The sequence below is a fragment of the Falco peregrinus genome, chromosome 12 (genome assembly GCF_023634155.1).
Source record: "Falco peregrinus isolate bFalPer1 chromosome 12, bFalPer1.pri, whole genome shotgun sequence".
Classification (NCBI taxonomy): domain Eukaryota; kingdom Metazoa; phylum Chordata; class Aves; order Falconiformes; family Falconidae; genus Falco; species Falco peregrinus.
In genome coordinates, this window is record NC_073732.1 from 10,146,964 (window position 1) to 10,168,010 (window position 21,047).

The 21,047-nt window shown below is 46.4% G+C and overlaps 1 protein-coding gene and 2 long non-coding RNA genes across 8 annotated transcripts in view; 1 reads left to right on the forward strand and 2 right to left on the reverse strand.

Moving 5' to 3' along the window:
• LOC114010740 (uncharacterized) lies at window positions 1–11,296 on the reverse strand. Of its 2 annotated transcripts, none has more exons than XR_003552364.2 (5): window positions 11,172–11,296; window positions 9,348–9,405; window positions 8,923–9,014; window positions 6,793–6,934; window positions 1–1,269 (listed from the first exon to the last, which is right to left on the reverse strand). It is a non-coding gene; the product is annotated as an uncharacterized LOC114010740 (long non-coding RNA). The 2 variants fall into 2 exon arrangements; XR_003552363.2 differs by having other exon boundaries at window positions 8,923–9,080.
• Window positions 11,291–21,047, forward strand: part of LOC101920979 (guanylate cyclase soluble subunit beta-2-like) — a 23,246-nt gene continuing 13,489 nt past the window's right edge. For 2 of the 5 annotated variants that reach the window (XM_055817499.1, XM_013295109.3), the window contains exons 1-8: window positions 12,390–12,692; window positions 13,571–13,665; window positions 13,858–14,018; window positions 14,405–14,504; window positions 15,641–15,867; window positions 15,955–16,060; window positions 17,721–17,824; window positions 19,354–19,570. In XM_055817499.1, the coding sequence (XP_055673474.1) occupies window positions 12,556–12,692; window positions 13,571–13,665; window positions 13,858–14,018; window positions 14,405–14,504; window positions 15,641–15,867; window positions 15,955–16,060; window positions 17,721–17,824; window positions 19,354–19,570 (1,147 nt within the window). In that variant the 5' untranslated portion in view covers window positions 12,390–12,555. Of the gene's footprint in view, window positions 11,858–12,388; window positions 12,693–13,570; window positions 13,666–13,857; window positions 14,075–14,404; window positions 14,505–15,640; window positions 15,868–15,954; window positions 16,061–17,720; window positions 17,825–19,353; window positions 19,571–21,047 lie in introns of those variants that run through there. The other 3 variants (XM_055817500.1, XM_055817502.1, XM_055817501.1) reach the window with 3 other exon arrangements.
• The window catches only part of LOC129785404 (uncharacterized), a 10,801-nt gene continuing 2,452 nt past the window's right edge, over window positions 12,699–21,047 (reverse strand). Inside the window, exons 3-4 of the long non-coding RNA XR_008749465.1 lie at window positions 15,480–15,577; window positions 12,699–13,651 (exon numbers count right to left, since the gene is read on the reverse strand). This is a non-coding gene — a long non-coding RNA (uncharacterized LOC129785404). The remainder of the gene's footprint in view (window positions 13,652–15,479; window positions 15,578–21,047) is intronic.

A 21,047-nucleotide genomic window follows, 5' to 3' on the forward strand; every position in this document is an offset into this window, starting at 1 on the left:
CTTATCCCAATGAACAGTCAGACATAAAAAAAAGCCCTTATTCAAATACATCTGTTACCCTTAATAACATATTTCAAACACTTCTTCATCGTGGGCAGGAGAACACATATATAAATGCATTTCTGAATGGGGGAGAAATGATTAAAAGTGACTTGTTTATTGAAATTGTGTGTAATGTATAGCTGGTACATCATATACAGGAGCTGTGGTGTTACCACATACACTCAGGTCTCAGTAAATACAGTACTGGGCTGTTTAAAGAGTGACATATGGTGCTTACTAACAAGGAAATATGTATAGATGACTATGAGAAGAAATTCTATGATATTCCAGAGTTGCTTTTCAGCATTTGCAGGAAAGCATCCAGAAAGAAGAGAGGAGCATCAAAGTCTGGCTCTGCATACCTTCTGCCAGACTCTTAAAGCACTCACTAGGAAGCCAGTACAGCCTGAAGAGGGCTAAATAGCTGAAAAAAACCCTGTGGTGAAATAGATACAATTCTTCCCATAGGGAAGATTAATTTTCTAGTCATATCTCTGCACAGCTCAAACCATTAACACACTCTGTCTCACTCTTCATGTCTTCTACTTCTCCCCTCTTTCCTAGATATTTGACACCAAAAAAAAATATTAAAAAATATCCCAGCCAGCCTTCCCTGCATAGAAGTCTACACCAGACCAACCAATCCTTTATGTAACTGCTGAGCTCTTTCCATGCGTATCAGCATTAGCTTATGACATTATTTTTAGGATTTTCCCTTCTGATCGAAACTCTTTGCACCAACATCTGTGACTTCCTCCTGCTGTGTGCCCCTGCCCCGGCCATCAAGGTCTTTGAAACTGCCATAGCACCGAATGCAAACTGGAGCAAGGCAGGAGGCTCTCACTACTGCAAAGACATTACTTGTGCCAGATGTCTGTCTTTAAAAATATACATATATACACACACACACACATCTACACATGTATATATACATTTTTTTATTCTCATTAGAGAGTTTTAGTTTGCTTACCGACAGTGCATAGCTTAAGACCTACCTCCTTAATCACAGTAGCACACATATTACTGACACACGCCTTAAGGAGACCTTCTAAACTTGATATTTAAACATTTAATTAAAAATTAATATGTTTTTCAGACCTACTTGCGTACTAAAACCACTGGAGCCCAGCTGCTGCATGTGGCGAGGCAGTGCCAAGCTGGCTGTCAGATGCATGCAGTGCTTGATCAGTCTCATTGCTGATGGGAGCTTCAGCCAGGGTCTCATTTCTGCAGCCATAAGGAAAAAAAAAGACATTTTCTTTAGGTTGGCAGGAATTTAACCATTAGAGCAGGATTTTTACTCACAGGTTTTTGTATTTTGGTATTACAAGATGGGCGGAATGCAGAGGATTTTGCTCTGTGTTCTCTGTGGCAATGGCAGAAATTGTCATTCAAGGATTTCCCAGGCCTACGAGAATGACTTGGCTTAAAGGATTGTGCGTCCAAACACACAGATTACCCAATAAAATCTATTACTTTCCTGGTGCTCATCAGTCCTAGTCCTATGAATCAAGAGCTCTATTGAGTAATCCTGCATCTTAATTATATTTTGGTGGCATGCATGGATTTGAAAGATTCTTTAGGATTGCTTTGACCGCAAAGTGCTGTGGTTCTGAATGGCTGTTCAAACAGCTCTGCTTCATTTTCCCTTTGTTTAAGCACTGCGCAAGGAAATATTTGCAATGCACAAGAAGATACAGGGGTCACAGGAACGATCCTGAACATGGGACAGATTTTCAGATGCTTATGCCATAAGCAGTGCTTGTCAGAAGAGCCCAAAGCCCAGGCAGCCTGCATGGCAGCGGTAACCTTGCTGCTCGGGGCCAGGTGCTGTTTTGGCATCAGAACACTCCATCGTTGTTCCCATCTCTTTTCCCCAGAGCATGGGAAGCAAGGCATATTAGCTGAGGATGTTAGCCTACATTAGAAAAACAGCCTCAAAAGGTAGTCTAGTATTTCTTACTCAATTACAAATCCTCTCACTTTAGGTGTGGAAGCAGGCAATGATACCTTCTCTTTAATGCCCATACTTAGAGGTGAGGTGAGAGAAGATGCGTTGCCCTAGAAGCCCCAGCAAGTTCCATACACAAAACTGCATGGAAGTGGATGTTTCCACAGGGCAAAACGGGGAATGAAGCTGTTGGCTCCGGGGCAGCAGAAATCTGCTCAGCAGTGGAAGCCAACGTAACTTAGAGTCTGTCATCTCCATGGTCAATCCTTTGGAGGGCTTATTGCTATAGATTTGGGTCGGCGTTACCTGTGATATTCCTTCCTGTGTCGCTGCTTTCAGCTGTAGTTAAGAATGTAGTAACTAGCTTATACACGTTACCGGACAGCAGGATTACTGTTGTTTTTAATGTATTACACCATCAGGCAAGCTGCTGGGACAGAACAGCTGGACAAGTTGGAGCTAGCCTCCTCCCAATTAGCTGCTTGGTGGTTGTGCTTCTCAGTTAGAAACTCACATCTCTCCAGTTTCACATTTGTACTTGCTTGTTTCAGCTAACAAAAGAAAGTCCAGAGTATAGCTCTGATGGCCAGCAGCTCTGGAGTTACATGCTGGATCATCTCCCTTCTACCCCAGTGCATGTTGCACTGCTTTTCTGTTTTCCCTTAGGAAAATGTGGATACCACCATTCACCTGCGTTACAAGTATAACTTGTGTGAGGCTTTGGAGAGCTGGTATGGCATACTCTGGTAACCGATGTTTACTTTATACAGTGTACAGGCCCATCAAGCAAAGATAAATCAACATTTTAAAACTAATTCACAACTTAGTTTCCATCTATTTCTCCCAAACACTGCTACTGGCAAAGGATTGTGAGGATGCCTGGTCCTTCAGGCTCCTCACCAGCCTGGCAGTCTTTTCTAGCAGCTGATACATACTGCACACTGTGATGGCTATGCTGTGTGGCACAGATTTTCCCAGTCAAGGTTCATTTGGAGCCGGTTTACTTGCATTGCAGTGCTTTCAGAAATACTCAGCTTTCCCCTTCCCAGAAAGCCATTCTGTCAGGGTAGGAAAAAGAAGGGAAAAGAGAAAGGGGGAAACTAACCAAGCAGCAACAAAGGAAGTGAGCGAAGCCACAGCACGCTCCTTGAGGGGCTGTAGGCACTGCTGTGCATGCAGCAGAGAAGACAAATGACTCAAACAGCAAGGTGATCCTGCACACTTTGAAACTGTTACATGCACGCAAACAAATTACAGTGTGCTCGCTGGCTACACAAACAAAATACAGTGTTTGCTATCCCCGTGTTATTCCATGCATCCAAAGTTAGCATTCCATCTCTGAGCTGTAATTCATATTACAGTACCACTCCTGTTTTACATGTTTTACACATCATCCCACTTCGCTAATTCCAAAGCCATGTCCCACCCTAGCTCTTGCTCCCGCTCTCCATCAAAGACCAAGACTTGGATTTCCCTTGCTTTCAGCAGTGAATGCAGCAGTACTGGTCAGGAAAAAAAAGGAGCAAAGCTGGTGCACACACACAGCAGTAACGGGTTAGCTGCAGTGGCAAACATTTGCTTAAAAGGTCGATGACATGTCCTGATTTGGGCAGCTTTCTGCTACGTCCATCGTGAGGACAATGCCAGTTTCCAAGCGTATGAGAAATCTACACTGGAGCATGGGACACGCTCGCACTAACTGGCCAGTTCTGATCCTACTAGTGGCCTAGAGCTGAGCTCAAGCTATTTATCCTGCTTCTGGGGCTGCTTCTACAGTCTTCATCACGTTCTTTGTAGCTACAATTAAACTGCTTCATCCAGCTGGGCAGAACTAGTTCAGGTGAACTAGAGAGGGGCACAGATACACATTTATTCTAAACAAAATAGCCTTTCAACAAAGTAACTCATCTTAAAATAAGAGAGATGTTTATTCCCTAGCCTCACCCAAAGACACGCTATCTAGAACCAGCTTTGATGAAACCAAGATGGTCCATGTCAAGAATGGAAGACACTGGATCTGGCAAAACAAATTATCGGAGGAAAAACCAATCTCAACGGGAATTGCTGGAGATCTCAAACATATGTAGCTCTACATTTAATATTGAAAACCTCAAAAGCTCAGCTGTATTATATCCAGTAGTCATATCAGTGTGAAACGAAGCACAAATCCAAAACCAGAACAAAGACCGTTACTGTCCCCAAATTAACCTGTGAAAGCTATTGGACAGCCATGGTACATTATACAGAGGGGAAAAAAGGTGCAGTGCATTTTCAGTAGCCAGCCTGAGCTAATGCTAGTTGGTTTGGCTATATTGCTGTGATTTGGGGGGGAAGGACCTTCCTGCATTACGATATAAATTCATTATCTAGAGATACACAGGGGAGATAGAATACACAATAAACATAAAAAAGTGCATCAAAGTGATCATTTCTCTGGTTTTCTCGATAGTGTAGAGCTTAGCCCTTCTCTGCTCTACACATCATCTCAACAGACCATGCCTTTCAAGTCTGTTCATCATTGACCGGATGGAGGGGGTGGTGTAAGGGTGAAAGGACAATTATGGAGATTTTTGGGTGGTTCTCTGAAGGGATTTGCCAGGGTGGCAGCCACTCCCCCATCACACGATGCAGCTGCCCTCATCCCTACCCAGCCCTCCAAGGACAGATGGCTGGCGAGTCAGGTGCTAGTTAGGTCATCACCAACACCTACAGTTTCGAAAGGAGAGATCATAAAGGAGATTACAGTTGTAGGTGGAGATGCAGAAAACACAAGGCTACCTTCAGCTACCTCTTACTACTTGCTATCAGCTAGTCTGTATCTGAGTTTCTTATCCCACCAGCTCACCCTACCACAGACAGGCGAGTCACTGTGATTCTCCAGTTAAGCCCTTACCCCTTGCAGAGCCCATTACAAAAAATAAAGCTTCAACCAGCCAGCACCTATTGCCTTGCTCACTCCTGATCATGGCATTTCTCCCTCTGCAGGAGGAATAGGAGCCTTTATCCCACTGCTCCTTTAAAGACCCACAGGCACACACACACTGGGCACGGAGGCAAGCACTTCATTATTTCAGTCTTCCTTTTCCTTCCACTTCACAAGAATTTAAATTTCCTTGTTAGCCATCCTTGCTTGGACATTTAAAAACTCCTGGTTAATAGCCCTTCCACTAGACAAATCTCCAGAGTTTCCTTAGAGCTCCTTAGCCACTTCTCTCAGCCCTTTGGACCTCTCTCGTATCACCATCACAGTTTTCCACCTAGATTTTCCAAGACAGTTTACTACTCCCTATTTAGCACTCCCTAATTATTTACAAACTTTACTTCTCTTGCTTAAGCAAGGGAAATATTTTGTATACCTCCTCCTTTTCCCAAAGTGCATCACTGTCAAAGCTCAGGTCCAGTCCTTCTTGCGGATTACGGGAGCTGCAGTGCTCTGAAAACTGAGACCATGCTGGGCTGGTGCCCCTCCCCTAAGGCTGTGGAACAGTTTGTCCCTATGAACGACAAAGGAAGTTGAACCTCATCTTTGCACAGAATGGATCCAGGTATTTTCCAGCCAAAGACGCCACATGGGATATAGCTCACAGATTCAGTTCAAACGAGGAAAGATAAACATGTATGTGTTACTAATGGTATGAGAAATCTAAGCATGCTGTGTAATTAATACTATTGCAAATTATTACTCAGGGGAGTAAAAGCAGCAGGGAAGCTGATTGTTACATTTAAAGCACCAAGAAAGCATCTGTGGGAAGTGGTTTGGTGGGAAAAGGTAGCCAAGCAGAAAGCTCCCTAGAAGAAAGCTGTTCGATTTGAACAAGGCTGGATGTGACAGAGGCTGGGGCAGAACTCAGGCAAGAGGAAAGTAAAACCATCAGCGTATTCAATTAGATTTGGAATTTAACAGTTACAGGTCTAATTAAGACATGCAGCCACAGGAAACCTGACTCCACCCCTTAAGAACAGAAACCCAAATATTTAATGGGCCACAATGGAGGGTAGCTGGATTTTTATTTCCAAAAGTAAAGCAGCGATTTGTCACAATATTAAAGCCAAATAAAGCTAGTGCCATCATTTACCGCTCCTCGGTTTGACATTATTTGGGATGTGCCGCTAAATTGCTTTGGGTTCTTGAACTGGGTGGGCCCTTGGAGTTTTTTGGGTTACACAGCAGATGCTAGGTGACAGGAGTAGTACCTGAAAGGCCCTCTTTTCAAAGCGCTGGGAAGGGCTGCTGGTGGGATGGAAGAGAAATATACCACAGCCCCTCAGACCCAACCTTGTTTAACAGCGCAGCCTGCACGAGCTGCTGTTACGCTATTTCTTCATTTGACGCACGGACTTTGAAATCTGTAGTTGCTTTTCCAAAGGAACAAGACACCAGAAAGCAACCAAACAGCTCCATATGCTAATACATTTGAGCTATGTGGCTCGGAATACAATGCAGATGTAATAGTACAGCGCCAAAGATGGATGAGCCTTGACTTTTACCCATTTTTGCATTATCCTTGACTGCATTCTTCCAGTCTCCTAGATAACTGTGCCGTCTGTGAGCTGCCGCAGAAGCGAGCCTGGCCCAGGCAATCAAGACAAATGATTCTTTGTAGCTTGTTGCAGTGATGTTAAAGCTTGAACAAATTTCATTAACTAGCAATCAGAAGCAAAAATACAAGTAATGAGCTATTTTCTACTTAGAAAACAGATACTGGATGCTAGCTCTTGAATGTCAGTAGTGACACCAGAGGCAAGCTAAAGAAAATACCAGAGGAACGTGCAGACTTTAACCAGAAATTTTCACGCACCAGATGCACCCACAGGGTCTGTTTCTCCTCTGCATGACACACGTTTTCATGGATGCAGCCCTGACTTCCCCAGCTCAGAGGAGATGAGTGCCCGGGAAGGAAAGCGCCAGGGCAGAGGGACTGAGGAACTCCATCGCAGCACCTGTGGAAAGCCAGGAGAGAGGGAACAAAGCTAAAGCCCATCCAGTTCTCAGAGCAAATCGCTCATTTCCTCAATTCCCTCCCCATCAGTGCCGTAAAGTGCACTTATGAAAAGGTTTTGGACCCAAGCCAGTAACTTTTCCCGACAGTTTTACAAAGCCAATTGAAATCCTATTGACCCAGCCTCCCATCTCCAGCTCAGCTTAACAGATGACCAGAGGAGCTGGGGTTCTGAAAACTTTCCTGAGGGTAGAAGGCTGCACTAGTACAATTTCACTGCTGTTGAGTTGGTCTACATTAACAACATTTTAATTTTGCCCAGGGTCTTTAATAAGAATTCAAATATAACTGTTGGGGGTTTTAAGTATATATTGCAAAAATTGGAGCCATCCAAACTATGCAGGGCAGCACATCTTCTGTGTTTATTTTTATTCCCAATCTAGACTCTACATCAGCTGTCCTCATGGTTTGGTAGCGTGAAGTACTGGAAGCCTACCAATACATATATATAAAACTTCCTTCTTGGTTCCCACTGGTAGAAGGACAGATGCTTTTTCTCTTCGAGTCACTAAAAAGTCGCTGCAGGCTAATTCAAGACAAATGTGAACACATGATATCTGAACAACGGATGTGGGGCTGTGTTTGAAGGAAGTATGCTGAAAAGCACTGCGTCCTAGGGGTCTTCAGCAGGAGAGAGTGCTAGCAACCACTTGGAGAACGGATTCTGTTACTGCTGTGGTATTTTGGGCTCCAGACTGCAATGGTTAGAATGTGCTCTGCTCAGACAGTTATGGAGGCAGCCCCTCCACCATGGCAACTAACATATGGCTTTGCATTGTTGCTAATAATCACGCAACAGAAAGAAAAAGAAGAAAAAAGGAGGATGTCTTTGCATACACAAATTATGAAAGTCTATGGCTGCATTCTCCAAGGCTATAAACCAGAAGTTATAAATCGCTCTACTGCATATTTTCACTTCTCATCTAATTGAAAAAAAACAGCATCTACAGTTTTTGCAGCTAGCCCATTTATTTTGCTGAGCTGCACAGAGCTCAAGGATGCTGTTTAGTGCTAGCTGGGTATGAGCACAACAAAAGGCCAGGGGAAATTGGCTCTTGATGTGATTATTTTTGTCAGGTACAGATGAGTATCTTTTTTCCAAGGCCACAGCACCCCTCTTCCAAATTAACGGGTCTTTTGCCACAAAGGTGGAAGAAATATAAGACACACTTGCTCGCAAACTGCTGGCAAGGTTGCAGAATTTTACAGGATTTGCAGCACAGTCCTTAGGCTGCTGGTTGGCCTCCAGACACATCACTTTGAGCAACTTATAAGGGACCGATGCACTTGATGAGTAGTGTACCCCATCCTCAGCACTGGACACTGAGCTGGTTATGGGAGGAAGGGTAGGCTGGGCACAGGTGAAGCCCACAGAGGACTTTTCAGGCATACTTCAACTGAAGGTATCCTGTGCCCTCACGGTGAGACTCAGCCTCACAGGACAGAGCCCAGGAGAACACCAGTGTGCGGTTCTGTCTGAACTTACCCCATCCACCCTACGAGTTCTGGGAAGAAAGAAACCAGCTGAAACTAAAGACATCCTGCTCCATCCTCTCCTTTACATACCCAAATACACCTGCTCTGCTGCCCTTGCAGCAGGTGGCAATTTGTGTCAGTGCCAGACCATTGCAGTGGGGTCCAGTGTAGACTGTGGGACTGGAATACGCAGGGCCAAGAGAGACCATAAACACCGTCGCTGGAGCACAGCAACAGATTGGGAAGGGGAGTATTGTTGTCTTCATTTACACAGAGTGGGCTGAGATACAGAAACGTGTAGGGTAGGGTGTTCTGTCTTTGATTAAAGGAATAGCTGCTGATCTCAAAATTCTAGGAAGCACTGATTACATTGTGCCAAAGAAATAAAGACATTTTAAAAAGAGTCACAGCAGAAGTGTGTTATAAATTTTTCTTTTGTTTTCTTTCTCTTACTTGGAAGGCTTCTGTTATCCAGCTAGAGATGACAGAGGTGGCCGAGGGCACATCATGGGCCAGGGACTGTGAAGGGTGAGCAGCCCAACGACCTGCACACAAACAATCCAGACCTGAAGATTCTGTGTTCAATTTTTCTCTCATAACAACAAAAAGACCTGAAAAAATAGTAGGATTAAGTCACTAACCAAAGAAGGGCTAAAGCAATAATGATAAATTCAGTTCCAGTATGAATTACCTTGTGCAATATAGATTTAGTATACAGGCATTAATTTGAATTTTGGACAGTTTATCTGAATTGCGTCTCCAAGCCTTTTAGATAGTTGCTAATCTTTGTTACTAAAAATCATTGGGTTGCTTATTTAGGTGTCACGCATACAACAAGAAAGAAAAGGTAATCAAGTACTAGAAGAGAGGATACTTACTTTATTTAAAGTACTTATTTGATTTGCTGATCCCTCCAGTGATCCAGGTTTTATAAACCTGAAAATTATAAATAGAAATTAATTTATAAATTGAAGGCAATAAACAAACGCTCACAATTCTGAGATGATGCTGTGTTTATTCCGCTTCCACTTCCTTTAGCTTTATTTTCTTGTCATTTCTAGTGTCAAGTTGTTTGCATTAATATCAACAGCAGATTAATGCGGTAAAATTTGCACACAACTCCCCCTGTAACCTCACAGCGAGTTACGTTTGTGGTGACGGCACTGACAGCCATGAACTCCGAAGCCGATTATTTTTAGTTTCTCTGCAGGCTGCGGAAAGCAGCGAGCCCGGCTCTGCAAGTGACAGGCTATTTTTAAGGCACCTAGAAGGAGGGTGCCCTCACCCCTCCTGGGGGGCGCCGCACACCTGCGCGCAACGCAGCGCGGCCGCGGCCGGCGGGGCGGGGGGGGGCGGCGGGACCCGGCTCCGGCGGGGAGAGGCCCCCCCTAGGGGCCGCCGGTCGGCGGGGCTGCGGCTGGGGGGCTGTGGGCTCTATGGGGCTGGGGGGCTGCGGGGCAGGGGGCTGGGGGGCTGGGGGGCTGCGGGGCTGCTGGGCTGGGGGCTCTATGGGGCTGCGGGGCAGGGGGCTGGGGGCTCTGCGGGGCTGGGGGCTCTATGGGGCTGCGGGCTAGCGGTCTATGGGGCTGCGGAGCTGAGGGCTGGGGGCTTTGCGCGGCTGCAGACTGGGGGCTCTGCGGGGCTGGGGGCTCTATGGGGTTGCGGGGCGGGGGGCTGCGGGCTAGCGGTCTATGGGGCTGCGGGCTTTGCAGGGCTGCGGACTGGGGGCTCTGTGGGGCTGGGGTTTCAGCGGGGCTGGGGGCTCTATGGGGCTGCAGGCTCCATGGGTCTGCGGGCTGGGGGCTCTATGGGTCTGTGGGTCTGGGGTCTGCAGGCTCTATGGGGCTGCGGGCTGGGGTCTCTATGGGTCTGTGGGTCTGGGGTCTGCGGGCTCTATGGGGCTGCGGGCTGGGGTCTCTATGGGTCTGTGGGTCTGGGGTCTGTGGGCTCTATGGGGCCGTGGGGCAGGGGGCTCTAAGGGGCTGGCAGCTGCGGGCTCTACGTGGCTGGGGGCAGCGGGCTGGGCACCACCTCTGGCGCAGCACCAGGCACGGGCGCTCCTTACAGCCGCAGTACGGACAGCAGGCCGAGAGACAGGGCGCCGGGAGCGCAGGCTAACGCTAGCCGGGCAGGTGTATGTTGAAATAAATATTTGATATTGCCCAGGAAACAGAGGGGCTTGCGCGCGTCTGTGCTGAGCTGGGCCGCCGCACGGCCCCGGGGAGTGCAGCAGGCGCATGGGCTGCGGTTAGCTCTCTCCTGGGCCTGGCTCCCGCCCTGGGCTGAGGGGACAGCTTTGGAGAAGAAACCCGGTTTATCACGGGAGAGTCACCAACGGCTGCGGGCAGAAAGGCTGAGGGGAGCACAGAGGCTGCGGGGACACACGGGGGGCCGGGGCTGGCGGGGGGCTGCGGCCAGGCGTGGCGGCGCCCCCCGAACGCGCACGGCACCCGTGGGGGCCGGGAGGCTGGGGACAGGGGCGAGCGGCGTGGCTGGGAATTGCCACGGCCCGAGAAAAACCCTCCCTGCCCGGCTGGCACAGGGGGTGGGCGCAGCGTGGTCCCCCGAACCGTCCCGCAGCCCCTGCGCCAAGCGGCGGCGGGGGGGGGGGGGGGCCGGGGCTGTCGCCACCCACGGGGCTTTCGCCACCCACGGGGCTGCCCCTGCCTGCTCGCTGACTGAGGACGGGAGCTCATCTTTACGCAGGGAGGGCGAGTGTTCTCCCCCGCATCCACTCAGGAGTCACTCCCGAAAGTGACCTACAAAAAATTATTCCAAAAACAAACCTGGGAAATAACTGTGCCGGGCTCTAAACCCCACGAATTCATTGCACCGAGAACCGATCGCTGTATTCCCGCTAACACCCCTACTGCTGGAGGCGCAGCCTGGGCAGCCGGCAGCCCCCTGCCCCCGGCTGCACCGCCTGCTGCCCGCAGGCCCGCAGCAGCGGCGCACGGCTCTGGGAAAGCCTTGGCAAGGGGCACCCTCCTCTCCTGTCCCCTCCGGGCTGCTCGCCCCGGTGGCCCCGGGAGCCCGCAGGCTCCGGCAGCGGGGCCCTGGGATCGGGAACCCGCCGTGCCCCGCCGCCAGCTGATGTGACGGCATCGCAGGCGATGCCCGCAGCACGCACCGGCAGCTACTACCGACAACGCGCGTTTCCTGCCGCCAGCCGGGCGGCCGAGGGAGACCGGGAACCGCGCCGGCCCGCAGTCCCCGTGCGGCGGCAGCGCCTCTGCCCGCGGCCCCCGGCTGTCCCCGCCGAGCGCAGCGGGGCCGGGCCTGGCCGTGCCGCCGCCCCCCGGGCAGGCAGCGGGGGGGCGGCGGGGCGGGCGCGCCGGGAGCCGGCGGCGGCTGCGGGAGCCCGCGGCGGGGCGGCGGCGGCAGGATGGTGAGCGGCCGGCGGGCGGGCGGGCGGCGGGGACCCCCGGGGCAGGGCGGCGGGGCCCGGCAGGGTCGGGGCCGGGCAGCCGCCGGGGACGCAGCGGGGGGGGCAGTCGGGAGAGACGGCGCCTGTCGGGGACCGGCGGCCCCGGGGGCCAGGCGTGCTGCGCGTCCGCGTTGCTCTGGGGGGTCGGGGCCGCACCGCCCTCCGGCTGCTGCCGCCGTGATAGTGCTGCTGAGGGTTATCCCCCTAACACCCCCCCCCCCCCCCCCGGAGGGCAGGGTCTGCCCGTGCTACCGCAAAACATGAGAGTCACGGCACATCCCAACTTACCTGCCGGTGCTGCCGCCGCGCCAGCCGCTGGGACCCGCCCCACTGCTCCCCCCGGCCCCGCTCCCCCCCCCCCCCCCCCCCCGTTGCACCCCGGCCCCTCTGCTCCCCCCAGCCCCGCTACTCCCCCCTGGCCCCGCTGCCCCCTCCTCCCCCCCCCCCCCCCCGTTGCACCCCGGCCCCTCTGCTCCCCCCGGCCCCGCTGCCCCCGCTCCGCCCGGCGGGGGTGAGCGTTTGGCTGCTTCGCTGAGTGCTCCTGAAACGCTGCGAGACACGACACGCTGCACTGTTCGCTGAAAGACATAATGGCTGTCAAACATCATTACTTTCTCTTTTGCAATATAACATTAGCGGTGGAATCTTAAAAAGCTGGCATGGTCGGGCTGTGTTTTGAAAATCAGTATGGCTTTTCCATGTTGGTGTATTTGCTTTTACAGTATGGATTTATAAATACATGCCTGAAGTCTTTGGTGGTTGAAAAGTATGGTGAAGAAACGTGGGAAAGATTAAGGTAATATGTTCCCAATAAATGTTGTGTATTGAAAGAAAATGGTCCGGAATTTAGCAGCGGAGGACTGTAATTTCTCAGCGGCAAATGGCAGCCAACGTGTATCTCAAGTAATTATCAGAAGTAACTAGCAGGGCAAAAGCAAGAGTTTCTTACCTTGTAACACATCATACTCTGATACTAATTTGTCCCAATTAATTTGTTATATCAGATAATTAAGGGTGACATTTAGTCTTATAGACAATTGTGCAATGGAGTCACCAGCTCACTGTGACAATATCAAGAAGTAATTACACTGAAAAGATGACATCCTTGGTATCAAGTCAGTTTGATTCCAGTGCTTTTAGGAAAGCGGCTAAATACATTATCTTCTCTGCTTTTGTCTTGTCTTTGTAAGCTACATAGTATTTTCCAAGATATAAAGATATATAAATGATACTTAGATACAGACCTGTCATAGCCACTGAAGCCAACATAAAAAAAAAAAAAACCAAACAAAATCCACGAAGTTTTTGGTCAGGTCTGTGGAGACCCAAACACTTGATATTTTGGCCACGTTGAATGACAAGCCAGCAGACCAGAAAACAAACTGCGACTCCACTTGCTGTAGCACACCGCGTTATGATGCCCTAATCCTTGGAAGAGTTCACTGTAATACGTAAGGTGAAACAGCAGAAACAGAGAGGTGGACACCACCAGGCAGCCATGTCAAAGCAACACTCTCAAACCATCAGGGGAAGTAGTGCTTTCCAGTATAACGCCTGAAGGAGGCTGAGGAGTGGGTTAGTAGCAAACAGTGCTTAATGAATGCCAGTAGGGTCACCCAAGCACGTCATATTTAGAGCACTACTGAGACGAGAATATTGCCTTCTCTGTTGCAGGCTGCAGGCTGGAGTCCAGGATTCTTTCTTGACTTTTGAGGTTTACAAAGATGAGATCACAATGCAGCTCATTGACAAAGCCTGCAAAATACTAGGTATGTGTCACCGTGCCTCAAAAAATACACCATCATGGGTCAAGCCTGAGACTGCAGCTCATGTTTTAGTCTTCTGTGTTCTTTGCAATGCCTTCCCTATGTTGCAGATCTGCATTTACTCTTAAACCACCTGACAGCATTTCAAGAACTTCCAACCCTTTCTTATTCCTTAAAGTATCTTTATTTTGCCAGGTGTTCCCGCCGACGCGGTTCTGAGAGAGTTTGGAGAGTATTTCTTTGAGTTCTGTAAACGCTCAGGCTATGACCACATGCTGAGGACACTGGGTGGGAATCTCTATGAGTTCATAGAGAACCTGGACGCATTGCACAGCTACCTCTCCCTTTCCTACCAGGCAAGTTCGAGTACTGAGCAGATACGGGCGGACTCTGCCAGAGTTGGCAGCAGAAGGTATGAATGAATAATGAAGAAAGATGCCATGCCATAACAGGCTCTCCTATGTTCTGAAACAGATTACTCCAAAATGTTAAGACAATTTTTTAAAATAACTTTTTCTGAGTAGACCTCAATATTAGATATTATTTAGTACATTGGCTCTAATAGCCAATAGCATAGCAGATTTTCCTTCACAGGTGAGCATATTTAATTTTCTGTTTTTCAGCTTATTCGTATTACTGCTTCTTTTATTAAGACGTGGGATGCTTTTGTACAAGTGGAGTTCACCAGAATTCTTTATCAGAAAAAGATACTGAGGTTTTGGTTTTGCTTGTTTTTCCTCAGGAGATGAATGCACCATCTTTTCGAGTAGAGAAGAATGAAGACGGGTCAATGCATTTACATTACTATTCAGACAGAAGAGGTCTGTGCCATATTGTGCCAGGTAATCAGATGGAATGCAGAGTACAGATGCGCTGGTGGTACAGTACATATACAGAGTAATCATACATCTGCAGTTAGACTTTGCTCAGGTTTCAGAATCTGTTTTCAGATGAGGACTGGCTGTGGAATTGAAGCCTGGTAGAGTTCAGTCACCAGACATCTGACCTCAGTATTTCCCTACTGCCTGGTTACTCCTAGCTCCCAGTAGCTTCAATCAAAGTCTGTGATATGACAACCCAGGTCATAATTGTCCATTCCTGCTATAGAACTCCTATAGAATTTCCTGGAAGAAAAAGTTCACGGTGTGTATTGTGTCTGTTGATTAATTCTCAGTGACTCATGCTCTTTAAATTACAGTGAAATACAAATTATAGTTGAAGACATCCATCCATCCTGTAATAAATAAGCCTGTAGTATATGCAATCTGCAAAACTGCTACTAAACCCTGATCAAAATTGAATCTTTTACTAGCATTTATAGAGATCTCCATGGTTGTACTCATGCAAGGGTTAAAGAGCTGTAAGTCTGTAAGGCATGATGATATTCCTTTCTTTCATAGATGCTGCTGAATTTAGAAGTACCAAAACTACCCCCTTTGTCAAAACTCATTTCGTATTCCTGTTGAAGCACAGAATATTTGGAATTTCAGGCAGAGCTTTTCATGTCATTGTCCAGTATTTCACCTAATAGCTAAGCAGAAATGAGAGAACTGATTGTGCATCTTCATGAAAGATAATTCCTTCCTTTCAAAAGAAAATATTCTGCAATGACTGAAATAGATTGTTATAGCAGAATTTCTTTAGACCCCGTGCACTTTTTGCGTTAATGGGAACTCATATTATTGCTGTGTATGACTGTTTGGACACATTCTTCAGATATCCTGCTGAGCTGCTGCTAGTGAAAAGAAGCATTTATCATCAGACAAGGCAAAAGAAACAGTAACCTTAAAGCTTATCTCCTATGCACATATTCTTACCGTGTTCATGGTAGTAGGAACAGCATAGGTTGTTTTCTTCTCCCAGAAGTCCTTTGGAAAAGTGATTTCTGAAACAGTGAAATTCCACTGTGGGCTCTCTAAAAGGGAAAATGGAAAGAGTTTGTTCCTGGCAATACTTTTGTCTTTTGTTTCCTCTTCAGGAATCATCGGTGCAGCAGCCTTGGATTTTTTTAACATTGAGATTTCAATGGAAATAGTCAATCAAACAGAAGAAGAAGAAGAAGAAAGAACTGGGAAAAAGGAACATATTGTTTTTCTTGTCACTCAAAACCCTGTATTTTCATACAAGGAAAGAAATGAGTTTTGTTCCTCACCTCAATATCTTGCTGACTCTGTAAAACAAATTGAGAACCAACTTAATAAAGAGGTATTTTAGTATTCATTATCACTGTATTATTAAAATAGGATTAAAATAAAAATACCCTTGCATTTCCCTTTGGATTTATTTCAACAGGATCTTGAAAAAGCCAAGAATACAATTAGAGACAGAGGAAGCTCTGTTTGTCCTGTGAAGAAGAGTCACTGGAAAACAATAAGAGGAATAATCACATTAGGAAAAGGTGAGAGATCGTTCAGATGGAGCTTGTCATAATTTCTGAGTCTCTTCAGTAAGAAAGTCAGTAAGCCTCCCTTCCTCCACCCACCCATCCATTTTGAAGTTATCATTCATATTTCCTCTGCGTCTTTTCAAAACATTTCTGGTTAAGTTTATTTCGGTTAGATGCTGGTAATCAAAGAACAATTGCAGATAATAAGCATGCTTAGTGATGACAGATACATAAATGGAATATGACCTGTCACTTTTGTCTCTTAAACAGGGTTTTCTTCGGAAAAGTGTTTTGTAAAATGTCATTGTGTGGTACATTTGATACTTCCTTGTTCTGTCACTTGGTCTAAGAGGATGAATTTAAAAGAGTGTTTTTTTAACTTGGTAGCTGCTACTCCTTTCCAAAGTTACCAGCTGTAGTAAATTCTGAAAGCTGAAGCACACCCTCCACTACCAAAAATCTACTGCTAATCTAGTAATCTCTGTTTCTACCTTTGTGTATTATGTGTTTATATATGTTCATAAAGTGAAAGGTTTTTTCCAGTTAGGATCTTTTGATTCCCCAAGAGGAATGAAAATCCAGCTCACTCTTGCCAAGCTGTCTGGATTCTAGGAGGAGTGAAAAATGGAACCTGCTATCATCTGGTGCAATTCCACATGCATTACAGGGGCAGATATATTGAGTAAGAAATTAATATATATTAAAAATAAAATTTTAGAGTAGCATTGTTACTTAAAAAGATTAATAATCTATTAACAATAAATGCAAGAGTTATCAAGAGCCAGACTTTGAAAAATGAAAAATCCATGTTGACTTCCCTTGAGGCAGTAAAAAGTCTAAAAGTTGGGTCCTAAATTTGTGATCTTTTTCACCAGTCTCCTAAGTGACTTGAGTACTTGTTATCAAGCAGAATTTACTAGAGTAACTGTCATAGCCACCTTCGGGGGGAAAGAGGTCAGTTGAAATAATCATCCTTTTGATTAGTGTGGGTTACTGGAGGATCCAAGTTTATGCTGTGAAGATCAAAGGCTTTGGGTGCTTCAGTCAGATGAGCCCTTTTGACTATTTTACCCATTTTATTTATTTAACAAAAATATCTTTCACTAGCAAGTGCAATCTGATCTGTAGGTCTGTGACCATTCTGAAAAAACCCTCAGGGTAAGTGAAATAGAAACCGAACGGTCATTTGGTCTTTGTGCCATGGACTAGAGTTCTCTGTATAAGAGACTAAAGCCCAGATCATGCTGGGGTTTTTTCTCCATAAGTGTTTCTTAGTAGCTAACAAAGTATATTACATCCACTTTTATGTACATTTTTGTGGGATGTAGCTGTGTTATATTGCTATGACATCTGCAGATTCATAGAGCAGCAACTTCTACAGTTGTTAGTCTGTTCTTATTGTTTCCACATAATTTCATGCATCTAATGCTCTGTGCTTTCTATGTGGTTAAGTTTTAAATTCTCAGCCAACCCAGCTCATTTGCTAATCAGCTGCGTGTTAAACTGCAGAGCATTTCACACAGATGTATGCATGCTTCTGGACCCACACACTGTTTCCTTTGTTTTCACTCATTATGGGATAGGGTCCTGCCTCACTGAGCATTAAGAAGTAATGCAGACTGGTTTTATGAGGTGCAACCTGATTAAAAACTACACACTTATCTTGCCACAGGTAAGCTCCTGAGAGGATTTGATCCTGTTTATCCCAAGAGCCTCTGGATTGACACAAAAACATTTTGCAATGGACTTCCTTTTCATATGGTTTTTGACAAAGAGGTAGGACGAGCATATGGTAAGGGCTTTAGTCTGCATAAACCATACAGGAATTTTCTTCTGTTTTGACTGCCCTGCAGTTCACGGCTGCGTGTGCTCTGTGTACGGTGCACGCTCATTTGCAGAAGTGCTCTGTACAGAGACATGCATTAAAGTCACCCTTAACTGGATCTGGATGATTTCAGATAGGATCTCCTTTGAATTTATTGAGATTACCATGTTGAAACACCTGCAGACATGCCAGCAAGGTTTATTGCAGCAATCTATCTGTTACCAGACACAGAGCAGAATTTTCCGAGGTTTGTAGCCACTTTCCCATCCTTGGATGTGCCAAAGTCACAAAGAATCCTTTAAACTGGCTTTGTACTTGGAGCTAGCCACCCTCTCCTCCCAGTTATTAATGTATCCAAAGGCTTTTGTAAGGCTTTGCTGGCAACTGAAGCTCTGTCTGCTTCCTGAGTCTTCTCTTACAAGCTTCTGCTAGGAAAGTCTAGCTACCTACTGCCTTGGGCAGCATGCAACCCCATCTAGTAGGAACTGGACCCAAAAATCTCTTTTATCTTCTGGGGGAGGATCAGGTCTCCTCTCCTGTGCACACGTACTCTGCAGCAATGGAACTGCCCTTCTCTTGGCAGGCATTGCCCTGTGGCTGGTTTCCAGCTAGCCTGGGTTCCCACCAAGCCACAGCTCCTCTTGCTCCCAATTCTGTGCAGCAAATATTAGCTTAAGACAAGAGCAGAGAAAGAAGAAGCTGAGAACAGGACAGCAGAAGAAAGTTGACTACATCCACTCAGGAAACATGTTTTGTCATCACTGACTGATAGAGATTCCAGAGCACATAGTCTGCTTCATGCCACTGTCTACATTAAACAAAGTTCAGAGTTTTAAACCTTTCAAGACACCCAGTCTGCATAATTCATAAAATTACTAGTGTGGAAAAAGGGCAAGTCCTGCACTCATTATTGGTAGCTACATCAGAGCCTCAATAACTGATGACAAGCAGCGAAGGCAGGGTGGACATTTCTGCAGGAGTTAAGAGCCTGTGTATGGTCAGCAGGCTAAAGAGAGTGACTAAACCTTTACACAGCAATGGTTAAGAGAAGGTAACCCATGGCATGCAATAGAAAATCGGTATTTGCCAATGTTGTATGCCGCAGTTATTTTCTTTTTGGCATGCAGGACATGCTCTGGTATCTAATTTTCTCTTGCAGCTACCTGTAGGGCTATTTGTTAGACCTACACAAGTGCAAGCAAGGGTAATAGCAAATATTTTTGGCTTATTTTGTTTTTAAGAATTGATATGGAAGAGCATTTGGATAATATTCCTTTCTGGGGGCTTTGTCTTGCTATGAAGGACACTCATTCAGAACTTTGCAGTAATACACTAATAAAACAGAAACTTTGCTCAGAAATAAGCCACGTGGCATAGCAAGGCTAAGCGTGCATACGTCTATAAACAGCGATAGCTACAGCTTGGTTTGAACCCAAACTGGATCTGAATTATAACGCATTGTCCGTGTTTTCTTTTTAAGCTCAGAGTGAAGCAAGCTGGGGTGAGCATTCAAAAGATTGTACCTGGCCTCCAGACCATGGGCATCTGCTTGGATCACTATTTCAGTATCCTTCACCCAGAAGTACCCTTCACCATCTCTAGCATTCAGAAATTCATCAACAGCCAATTTGTTTTCCAGACTAGAAGAGAGATGATGCCAGAGTCTTGGAAACAACGGCCAATGCTAGAGCTGAGAGGTACTTCACTGTTTTCAATAGCATAATTGTTCATACTAAATCAGGAATTATGCTGGAGTTGAACTAATGCTTTTCTGTGGACTTCCGCCTTCACGTAAGTCCTATAAATGGCTTTGTCTTTGTGCAGTGAGGAGAGGATTAGATGGATCTTTTTAGAGAAACAGTACTTTAGGATGCTTGTAAACAAATTCTGCAATTACCTCACCCAATTTTGAAGGCTTTCAGTCAGATGTAGCAGCTGCGCTCCCATTTGAAAGGCTTAGAAAGACGGTGTTTTTCTAATGCTGCAAACCCCACATCTTGGCAGGTTTCCTGAGTAACAGGGGCAAGGCCAATGGAGGATCAGATTGTTTTCTGAACCACCTCTAGTCTCAGTTATTCCCAGAGCCCCAGAATTTACTCAACTCCAGTTGAGTTTGGAAGGGACCTCTGGAGATTGTCTAGTCCATCCCTGTTCAAAGCAGGGTCAACTGGAGCAGGTTACTCCGGACCATGCCTAGTTGGGTTCTGAACGTGTTCAAGGATGGAGACTCCACAACCTTCTTGTGCAACCCATTCCAGAGTTTAACCACCCTTGCAGTAAAGAGTTTTTTTCTTAAGTTTAAATGGCATTCCTGCATTTCAATTAGTATCAGTTGTCTCTTGTCCTTTCACTGGATACCACTGAGAAAAGTATTTTTTACTCCCTCCTATCAGGTATTTTTACATATTGATAAGCTCCCACTGAGGCTTGTTTTCTCTGGGCTGAACAGCCTCAGCTCTTTTAGCTTCTCCTTATATGACTATTGTGGTTTAACCATGACAATGACAGATGCACCAAGCCCTCCCACATCCTCCATCCCTTACTTCTTGAGAATAGGAGTGACATGTACTTTCTTCCAGTCCTCAGGAACCTCCCCCAGTCACCCATGACTTTCAGAACTATTTGAGAGTGGCTTCGCAATGATGCTGGCCAGCTCCCGCAGCTCTCCTGGATCCATCACATCAAATCTCATGGACTTCTGTGTATCCAATTTGTTTAAATGTTTACTAAGCTGAACCTCCTGTGCCGATGGTAGGTCTTCATCTAGACTCATCCAGACTTTCCAACTGATCTCAGGGCCCTGAGATTAATGAAGCGTGATTCTTATTAGCAAAGACTGAAGCGAAGAAAGCACTGAGTACCTTGGACTTCTCCTTATCCTTTCTCAGCAGATCCCTTGCCCCATTCTGCAGCAGACCCACAGTTTCACTAGTCTTTCTTTAGCTGCTCATGTACTTGCACAAGCCCTTCTTATTTGTCAACAGATGCAACTCTAGGTGGGTTTTGGCTTTTTCAACCCTGTCTCTGCTTCTAGGGTGACCTGACTGAGCTTCCACCTCTTGTATTCTCTTTTTTTTAATGTTTGAATTTAGCCAGGAGCTCTTTGTTCATCCGTGCAGGCCCCTGCCATGTTTGCTTGACTTACTGCACATCAGGCTAGACCGTTCCTGAAGG